General features: G+C 43.8%; 2 protein-coding genes across 2 annotated transcripts in view; both read right to left on the bottom strand.

Moving 5' to 3' along the window:
* Positions 1-6,642: 6,642 nt before the first annotated feature.
* The window catches only part of LOC138278702 (uncharacterized), a 41,358-nt gene continuing 37,488 nt past the window's right edge, over positions 6,643-10,512 (bottom strand). The window contains exon 3 of the mRNA XM_069219275.1: positions 6,643-9,028. Coding sequence (XP_069075376.1) covers positions 8,856-9,028 — 173 coding nt within the window. The 3' untranslated portion in view covers positions 6,643-8,855. The remainder of the gene's footprint in view (positions 9,029-10,512) is intronic.
* On the bottom strand, positions 7,455-8,693 carry LOC138278709 (zinc finger protein 271-like). Its single transcript, XM_069219290.1, has one exon. The coding sequence runs from the start codon at positions 8,691-8,693 to the stop codon at positions 7,455-7,457; it is 1,239 nt and encodes a 412-aa protein (XP_069075391.1).

The following is a 10,512-nucleotide window of genomic DNA, read 5'->3' as shown; positions in this document are numbered from 1 at the left end:
GCAGCTTAGAGGTGCCACCTGAAAAACTTACTGTTTGCCTGTGTGCTAGCTGACTAGTTTCAACTAGTCTGCCACAGGTTTCTGACCCCAAAGGGTGAGAGTCTCTGCTGTCGGGTGGTCAAGAACAAAGCCTTCCCTCATATGGGAAATCCAACACCCTCGCCCGACCCCCAATATCACCACTTACCCCTGAGGTGAGGTGTCTCATGTGGACACGAAATTTCAAAGTCTGCCATACTTGGTGATAGCAGAACTTTGGGACAGGGTTATGTCCAGTCCCCACAGGAAGTAGTCATATAGGGGGTGTAGTGACCCCAGGGGTATGTGGCCCATTGGCTCCTATCCTACACTACCCTAAACACTACTGAATTCAGTATTTAGGGGAGCCCTTGGCACCAGGAAATCAGATCCTGCTGACCTGAAGAAGAAGAAAGACACCCCAGAGATGCAAAAGACAAGAACTGAAGACCAATGACTGACTCAGCCTAGCCCTGTCAGCCTACATGCTGACTTTGACATTTGCGAGAAAGACACCTTGTCCTCCAGCAGCTGAAGCCTTCAAAAGCCAGAAGGACTGCAAACCTTCACCCCAGCACAAGGAACTCCTGTGGAGAAGCAGAGCTCAGGACACCTCTCCACCCATCTGCCCCAGACTGAGGGGAAGAGGACCAAGGGTGTCTCCACGTTTCCGAGCTTTGTGAGACTGGAGCCCACTTGTTGGCTTGATTGGACTGGACCCTTAGTACATGGCTGCAGCCTTTTTCTGCAGGCCTCATCTACACAACTGCTTCAGGGACAGAAACCTGATGTCTAAGAACACCCCTGCACCTGGCAGTCCTGGCCCCAGGAGAAAAGGACCAAAGGTGTCCCCACGTCCCCAAGCACCTCAAGATTTTAACCCTCTCTTTGGTTCACCTAGTCCCTGCTTGAAGCGCCTTTCTGACCGGACCGATCCCCATGGTCTTCAACGGGGCACCCAAAGCTGAACTACACTTCTGAACACGGCTGCCCCAGTGCTGCCTGAGATGACCTTCAGCCCAGGACCCTGTCCCATACACACGCTAAGTCTGGAAGATTGGTCCTGTCAGTCACAGCTGAGTCCCTGTTTGCCATATTTGTTTTTCCTCCATAGGATAACATTGCAGCTTCAGAAAATTACAGTGTCAACTTTTCAAAACTGTAATAATTTTTACTGCAAAATGTACTTACCAGATTATATTGATTCTGGTGCCTAAGCATATATAAAGATACTTTTTAGTTTGGTAAATTGGTGTGGATCTCCTTATTGAGTTGTGTGTCATTTATGGACTGTCTGCCTACTGCACATGTCTAGCACTCCTCCTGGCCAAAAACAGATATGATAAATATGCACTTTGATAAACTAAGCAAACGCTGCAATTTTAACTCAAAAAGACGTACCTTTAGCATCTGCAGCAGTAACATGAGACCTGCAAAACTCCTAGTCTGTATCCAAAGTTCAACAACTCCTGCATACTCAGTCTCAGACACATGCTGCTGATCTATTACATACTGTATTTCATGCTTCAGAAACAACATGTATTGTCCATGTTTTTAAAACTGCTGGACCTGGTCTGCTGACTAGCTTTAAAACTATTTTTGGATTAATTTGCTCTTTATTCAGTTCTTTACTTTTCAGTCCGTTTGGTAAAATATAATTTACACTTTTGTAGTTGAATGTGAAATTCTTATTTTTTACATAATGAAGAAATAAAATTAACATAAATTATCAACATAAATGATCTGCAAAACTTGCGTTCTGGTACAAAAATTGCTATAAAATAAGTTTTATTGACATTTCTCTGGAAGAACCAGCTAAATTGCCCTATCGATGTCTGGAAAGTAATTCCACCAATAAGTGTGCATCAGGCAGCCAGTAGTGCAATGCAATTACCCATCATTAAAGATGTGATGTACTATTCCAGACTTGTGCTGCCACACGTGGTGACACTAACTAGCATAACACCACCAACAGTTTCACCATTCTCAGATGCGATCAGCATTGATCTGCAACTATTCCAGCAAGTACCGCTACATCTTTGGTCCCATCTTTGCCATCTTGTTCATAAATTGCCTTCAAATCTTGTTTTTTTATTAGATCATGGCTGCATCATTATCAACAGAACAAGCAAATCTCTATTCTCCTATTACTTTCAAACGTTTGTCAGTTTGAAAAGCTTCCATATGTTCTCATGATGGTACAAATTTATTTGTTGGGTCAAATTATGTTTTTTGATGTTTGCACTGAGCTGGATAGTCTACTTATGAAAAAAAAAAAATCATGGTTTTTATCAATGGAAAAAGTTTTATATAAATGATTGTCCTGAGCACAAAATGATTAATAAATAGAGTATTTAAGTTTAGGACACAAAATAGTATGGAACACTGCCTTCATTCACCTATTAAGGTACGTGGGTGAGAGGAAGTCCACCCAAGAAACTCAAATAAGGTCTTGGGGGTGCTAGGTCTAGCTTAGATGGATGAATCGAGGGGTTTGTTCATAAATGGAGATTTACTATTGCCACTGGTCTGTTTATTTTTTATAGTTACAACTATACACATTTTATGCATTAGAATCGAACTTTGATTTTAATAAAAGAGTAAAAGTATATTCAAATTGTGTATACTCTTGGGTGTGTCTATTCTTGATGAAAAGTTTGGGAACTCATTAATAATAACAAATACTCCTGTGAATTTCACAGGACTGATCATTGCCCAGGACACGCCATCCTTATATTGTGTGTGTGGGTTCATGTGTTGTAGCCCACCTGGTTGTCTATTATCATGTTGCTATGTTTACTCAGTATGGTTGCCAGAGGGTCTGGAGACCTGCAGAGCCTACAGCTCAGGGCCAATTCTGTATACATCCAGAAAATGTATGATTGGTACATTGCACATGGGGCCAGATCTTTCAGTAATCTTGGATAACACAAACAAAATGTTTTACCAATTCTTGCTAATAACATACAAGGCCATAGCAGTATTTGTTTCCTCCCTCAGTTCAGACAAGAGATCCTTCTCTGCTGCGGGCTGGCCAGTCAGTTGAATAGTAAAACGTATTCCCTACTTCGGTGCCAGTGAAGTTGAATCTGATTTTGAATTAGTTATATAATGGCACAACATATCACATAAGCGGTAAACTTTAGGGCACCAGTAACACAACTCCTTATGGAAAGGGGCCCCAGGAGGGGAGGTAATGTTTGCTGTAAGTGCTGCTTTTCATTTTGAAATATGTTTTTCATGTCTACACTTCGATACTGTAGATCCGAACACTGCAAATGTTTGTACATACGGAGCGCTGCTTTCCCGCCTAATTAGGAATCTTGTTGCAACTTAAAAATCCCATTGGTTTAACAAGGGCACCAAGCATGATTTTGTGAACAACTACTTCATGTATTACAGAAAATGAGAATGGCAACCTTAAGTAAATAAAGGAGCTTTCTGGTTTACTGTTCACATGGTCTCTATTCTAATGTCAGTATGTTGCCTTGGTCTGTGTTGCCAGATAGTCTTGAGAATATATAGCTCGAAATGTATTGTATCTAAATCCAGAAAACTTATCAATATGAAGGAGGCGTCATATATTAAGTGATCAGTCTGTAGCTTGGTATATTAGCTCTGGGATGGAGGAGTCACCCTTTCCCTGCTGCTTTAAAAGGATAATGTAAAGGCAACATAAACGGTATGTGACTACCCCCATCCTCTAGCCCTGAGGGAAGACCTCCCTCTCCCTCCTTCCCTTCATCTCACTCTGTATCATGACCACTACAGTGTTTTCCAGATAGGTTTCTGCGATATAATTTCAACTCAAATAGATGCACTCACAGATCAGTCCTATGTCTATGGTACTCCAGGTGCGCCACCAGTACACTTCTCGATTACAGTAAAGTTTTCCACCTTACTACTACATTGTTTCTATGGACTGGAACTGGAGACTCCTGGGAATACCCAACCAAGGAAACTGGTGAAATGTCCAAGGCTACGGTCTCTTTCCTACACACAGGAAGCACGTGCTCCTCCCCGCTTTTTGTTTCTTGTGCTTCACACACGGGGCTGCTGCCCCCGCATTTGACATGGTTTTCCTGTTCATCTTGCCTCTTTCTTCTTTTCCCACAGGGAATTTGTTACACTGCATAATTTTCCATGTTAAAGGTTATGCATGGGGCAAATGCAGTGCAATTCCAAACAATCTGCCCTTGGAAGACCTGGGCTAGCGTGCTCTGATCACTGGGTGCCATTCAGGGCAGCTGTTTATGCTCTAACATTTTCCTTTAGCAGCCACTACTCAATCAACCAACACCATGGAGTCAATGTCACTTCCACTGCGCCAGCCTGCAGAAGTGCACGCAACAAGCTCTCTGCACATTCACAAACAAGGCAACTAGCCGCACTCCACAAACTACTCTTGTGCAAGGCCGGTCTTTTGCACATGTGCACAACCTTATATACTGGTGACCCCTTGGCACTGGAATACTGGATAGCAGAACCACACCTTCCACTTACACTACTATCTTGTCCCTCCAGGATGTGGCTGAAGGCAGATACAAGGGGACGCTACATGAGATAGTTTACTTTGTATCACAATGACCTAAGGATTCACTGAATCCTCAACAAACGCTTATATAGAACCAACTGGCTGTGTATGAAAGTCTGAAATGTTCTAAAATGACAAATTAGAACCAGCTAGCAATATTCTTAAAACTTCAAACCAACACAGCAAGCACAGCTACGGTTTACAATGTAACAAGTAATTGATGAAACAAAAAATTTAAATAACACATCTAACCATAGTGGTTCATGATACATTAGCCCATACAACTCTGAAAATGTAAAATGTGGACATGAACGTCCCTGAGATGATCTGCAACAAAATCCTCACTCGCATTAGTATAATAAAGAAAATAACTGAAGTGGCCATTGACCCCTGTATGCAATGCAGCAGTCACCACTGTGTAAACATGATACACTCTAAATGTGCCACCGCAGCTGTAACAATCTTGCTGCTCGCTGACTTGCTCTTGACTATAATACAGTATCATAGCCAGCCCCTAAGGACCCCAATTTCTGGCAGCTTTCACTTAGTGCCCTGGGTGTCTCAGCATTGCCCACACATATGTTCTACTATTACTACATTACTACTTAGTTCATTCGTGGAGATTAACGTGTCACTGCAGATCCAGGCCTTGCTACAAGCCACAAACACAAATGATGGAAGGAATGCCGAACCAATCAAACATTCACACCCAGTCACAGACCTGGGTTTAATCCATCAATTCTTTTGCTCACTATGCCACCCCAGTTTAGACCCAGCCATATGCACATCAGTCTTGACCCTGTTCTCCGTGGGAAGAGTCCAGCATGAACTACCAGGCCAGGTTCTCCCTGGACCGGAAACAACCATCCTGGGACCAGTTTCAGGGTATCACCCTCCATCAGCCAGTCTAGCTTGAAACCAGCGGCATAGTGAGCACGGTACCCACGTCTGGACATACTCGGCGCACTTGTGGCGACAAAAGCAAACAAACACAAATGATGGATGGATTGCGTAACCAATCAAACATTCACACCCAGTCACAGATTTGGGTTTAATCCATCAATTCTTTAGCTCACCATGCCACCCCAGTTTGGACCCAGCCATATGTAAATCATTCTTGACCCTGTTCCCCGTGGGAAGAGTCCAGCATGAACTACCAGGCCAGGTTCTGCCTGGACCGGAAACAAGGATTCTGGGACCGGTTTCAGGGTATCACCTTTCATCTGCCAGGCTAGCTTGAACCCAGTGGCGTAGTGAGCCCATACCTGGCGCACCTATGGCGACAAAAGCAAACAAACACTAATGATGGACGGGATGCGGAACAAATCAAACAAGCCACAGCACGCTCCTCCCACATGCCCAAATATAGGTGGTGACTTTGTCACTGGAGTCTGAGTGACACCAGAGCAGCCTCGCAGAGAGCCTAACACCAGGCATCTGTAGGTCCCTTGTTGCGTGGTCATTGATGGCTACAGGTGGATCTTTTGTGTGCTGAGTTGCGGGGGGATGAAGGAGAAACATATTCACAGTATGCTTCACGACTGCCTACACAGTGCAGTTGCTTCGATGTAATGGTTTGGAGGCAAGCTGCGTACACTCACTGATACCACATGGTCCAGAGTAATCAGCATATATTACGCCAACCCATAAACTCAGTGAAGGGAAAGGTCCAAGGAACACGAGTGTTAAACTTAACAAGTCATCTCTGGAAACATCAACAATGCAAATTGTACTTGTAACGCTTTCACTACTCTAATAAACGCAGTGGTAGAGCTGACTACACACTGGAATGCCGCACCTCTGAGGGACCGGTGGTGGAAGAACTGCAGGGTAGCGCAGGTTTCTCCCACCCCTTCCTGTGACAGAGAAAACAAACCGAACGTACTGATGGGTTGAAGTATGCTCGGTCTTTCTGCCACATGAAACCGGCAGGAAAACTGGTTTACTAGCAAAGCTTGATTGTATAAAATAAGGTTCTTGGGGAACATTTCACTGCTACAGTGTCCTTAGTCTCTAATTGCCAATCTCACTCCTCACACAGAACAGGACCACAACTGACCTCACAAAACACTTTACAGCATGCAATGAAATAATCCTTATAGTGTCTTTATCTAACAATCTGTATGTGTAATGCTATTCTCAACAGAATAAACCATCTAAAAACTGCAGGAATCATGTAACATTTTAGGCAGTTGAAATTACAGAATAATTTGGTTCATGCCACCTTTGTAAGTTGTTAGAATCTACACAGCCATGTATTCTGTTCTGATCTATCAGCCTGGACGGGTTGTACAGAATTTTTACACACTTGGTGATAGGAAGTAGATGTCCCTACTTTAGTGATGAAATGAGTTTTGATTTTTCATCCTCAAATGGTTTTTGATTCTTATTTTTTTTATTTGCCCAGGTTTTCAATACTTTTTGTTGAGTCCTCGAAGTTATGTCCCTCAAGATATTTTGCTCCACACTCGGTAACATGTCATCACACCTGCGTACATTTCATTTGCTTCTAAAAAGTCTCATTTGCAGTGAAGCAATTCTCCGTGAAGTTTGTTGCTTAATGAAGAAAGGCAGAAGGGCCCACATTCTGTTTGGAGAGGCTGCAAATTCTGAGGTTTGTCCTCAAATTTAAAGCTTTTGAGACATTCAGAGGAAAGTGAGGACCTCAGCCTTGATGTATTCTTAGATGTTGCAGGTCTAATTTCAGCTGTAGAATCTTAGATGCCTTTTGGCAGTGCTTTGAGAAGACTTTTGTGTGTTTTACTTGATGTTGCTGAGTAGACGCTTTTTGTTTAAAGCTCTTTTCATAACATGGCGTTCTCATATGTGTATTCTTTGGTGCTATACAAGAATTGACTTTCCATTAAAGTTCTTGCCGACAACAGTGTAGTGATTAAGGCCTCTATCCTGTGTGTATGAGTTGATGGAGTGCAAGGGTTGCTTTACAAGTAAAGCTCTTGGCACACACATTACAGCTATAAGGATTCTCTCCTGTGTGTAGTCTTTGGTGCTCTATAAGAGCTCTCTTTCGATTGAAGGTCTTTTCACACACAGTACAGCTATATGGCTTCTCTCCTGTGTGTATTCTTTGGTGCTCTATAAGAGCTCTCTTTCGATTGAAGCTCTTTTCACATGCAGTACAGCTATATGGCTTCTCTCCTGTGTGTATGCTTTGGTGCTCTAAAAGAGCTCTCTTTCGATTGAAGCTCTTTTTACACACAGTACAGCTATATGGCTTCTCTCCTGTGTGTATGCTTTGGTGCTCTAAAAGAGCTCTCTTTCGATTGAAGCTCTTTTCACACTCAGTACAGCTATATGGCTTCTCTCCTGTGTGTATTTTTTGGTGGTCTACAAGAGTACTCTTTTGATTAAAGCTCTTCTCACACACAGTACAGCTATAAGGCTTCTCACCTGCGTGTATTCTTTGGTGGTCTACAAAATTTCTCTTTCGATTGAAGCTCTTCTCACACACAGTATAGCTATAAGGCTTCTCTCCTGTGTGTATTCTTTGGTGGCCTACAAGATTACTCTTTTGATTAAAGCTCTTCTCACACACAGTACAGCTATAAGGCTTCTCACCTGCGTGTATTCTTTGGTGGTCTACAAAATTTCTCTTTCGATTGAAGCTCTTCTCACACACAGTATAGCTATAAGGCTTCTCTCCTGTGTGTATTCTTTGGTGGCCTACAAGATTACTCTTTTGATTAAAGCTCTTCTCACACACAGTACAGCTATAAGGCTTCTCTCCTGTGTGTATTCTTTGATGCTGCACAAGGGCTCCCTTACAAGTAAAACTCTTCTCACACACAGAACAGCTATGTGGCTTCTCTCCTGTGTGTGTTCTTTCGTGGTCCATAAGAATTCTCTTTCGATTGAAGCTCTTCTCACACACAGCACAGCTATAAGGCCTCTCTCCTGTGTGTATGCTTTGGTGGTCTACTAGATTTCCCTTTTGATTGAAGCTCTTCCCGCATACAGTACAGCTATAAGGCTTCTCTCCTGTGTGTATTCTTTGATGCCGTACCAAGTCTGACTTCACAGGAAAGCTTTTCACACATACATCGCAGTGATAAGGTCTCGCTCTAGTGTGTTTTCTTTGATGTTGAAGATGTACCTTCTGTGTAAAGCTTTTCTCAAACATATTGCAAGGAGTTTTCTCTAGCCGTATAAGAGTTGCCTCATCAGCAAACCTCGTTTCATGCTCAATGCAGGGATACTGTCTTAGCCCTATGTCTGTGTTTTCATGCAGTAAAAGATGTGTCTTCCCAGTAAACGTCTTCTTACATTCAGCACAGCAATACGCTCATAGGCCGGTGTATATTCTTTTGTGCCTTAGAAGTATTTTATTGTTAAATTTCTCACTCCTGTGTATTCTTTGGCGTTTTCTTTCATTAATTTTATGAGCAAAATTCTTCCTTCCTCCAGATGCTTTAAGTTTCTCTTTACTATTCATACTTTCTTTCTGCGACTGGTGTGCTGAGGAATGAAAAGAAGACTGAAAATTACACATGGAAAATATTTCTTGAAAAACTGTGCTGTTATGTGAAAGGTGGACAGATATATCTAGGGAAGTAGGCAAATGTTACTACCTGTAAACAATCGTTTGCTGCTTATTGTATTGTAGGTCACATGTGGTGCACTATCCTGCTGTCATGGTTTGGGTTCTAAATATCAGAACATTTTTAGTTCAAAGAATGAGCTTCGATTTAGAGAACAACGCGTAATCCCATAGCTGAAATTCATAATGCATCAGCACTCCAACTTAAATTATTGTGTTTTTTTCTCCATTGGAGTACATTTGTCTGCTTACATTGTGTAAAATAATAAACAAACTGCTTAGTTTAACTGGACATCAGGAACAGGTGGAACGACCTATGGGGGAAGGTATGTTCCATAGCAGCAAGACACCAGATCGCTATCCAGAGGTCCGGCGGTGGGCCCCCACCTCCTCCCCCACAACTCACAGCATGGGAAGAGCAAGTCTTGGCAATACTGCTTCCTGAGGGCCTGGCCGGAGTCAGAGGAGGACTGGATTCTGGTAAGTCAACTTTCAACAATTATCACGCCTCTACCTGCATGCCAACACATACCCTCACCCTCACTCCCAACACTCCACTCCATCCCACACACCCCACCATCACATCTCACTCATCCCAATGCCAAGCCCTGCATGCTGTACCAATGCATGGATACCCCTCACAGTCCTGCATGGACACTCATCAATAAAGCATGCACAGCAGAGAGAACCAACAATCCCACCATACACGAACATACAAAACTGAAAGCTGGTAGGGCAAATCCAACCATAGAGGGGAAGCCACGGAGGTACAATATGTCAGACACATTAACCATAACGCATCATTTACATTCCCACAGGTACCCCAGCCAATGTCAGCGGAGAAGAGGTGCCAGCACTACCCAGTCCCTCAACTGAAGAGGCCCACAGTGATGACAGCAGCTCTGGTCTTTAGGATCTGGATGACCTACCTGGCCCATCAGGTTACCACTGGACAGCAGGTCACTCGAGGCCCAGTCACACACCACCACCGAGCCTCCCCGATCTAGAAACACCAACACAGCACCCACCCAGCGTACCCACACCTCTGTCTCTAGGACACGTCAATCAGCAGTGTGTCCACCTCTACAGGGACCCCAGGCCACACCTTGCACACAGGGACCTGGGGTCAGTGGGCACACGGTTCAGGGGACAAAGGCACAGGCCAACAGGGAAACTGGGAGGAGTGCTGTGCCCCAGGAGGGAGGGCAGACCCAGGGAACCGACTCTCCAGGAGGCACTCTCCGAGATCATGGGAGCCTACCAACATTCCCAGGACAATGTGCAGGAGAACAGGCGGCTGCAGGAGGGGCAGTACCAGGGGATCAGGGAGGACTTGCAGGCCATCAACAACACCCTGATCTCCATAGCAGGGGTGCTGGCAAACATGGCCAACATTATGAGG

This window comes from Pleurodeles waltl, unplaced genomic scaffold (assembly GCF_031143425.1).
Source record: "Pleurodeles waltl isolate 20211129_DDA unplaced genomic scaffold, aPleWal1.hap1.20221129 scaffold_54, whole genome shotgun sequence".
NCBI lineage: Eukaryota > Metazoa > Chordata > Amphibia > Caudata > Salamandridae > Pleurodeles > Pleurodeles waltl.
The sequence above is the reverse complement of the archived record's forward strand: the minus strand, read 5'-3'. Positions and strand labels throughout refer to the sequence as shown.

What these genes read in the sequence shown, in the direction of transcription:
- LOC138278709 (XM_069219290.1), bottom strand. Translation starts at nt 8,693, where the DNA reads ATGTTTGAGAAAAGCTTTACACAGAAGGTACATCTTCAACATCAAAGA.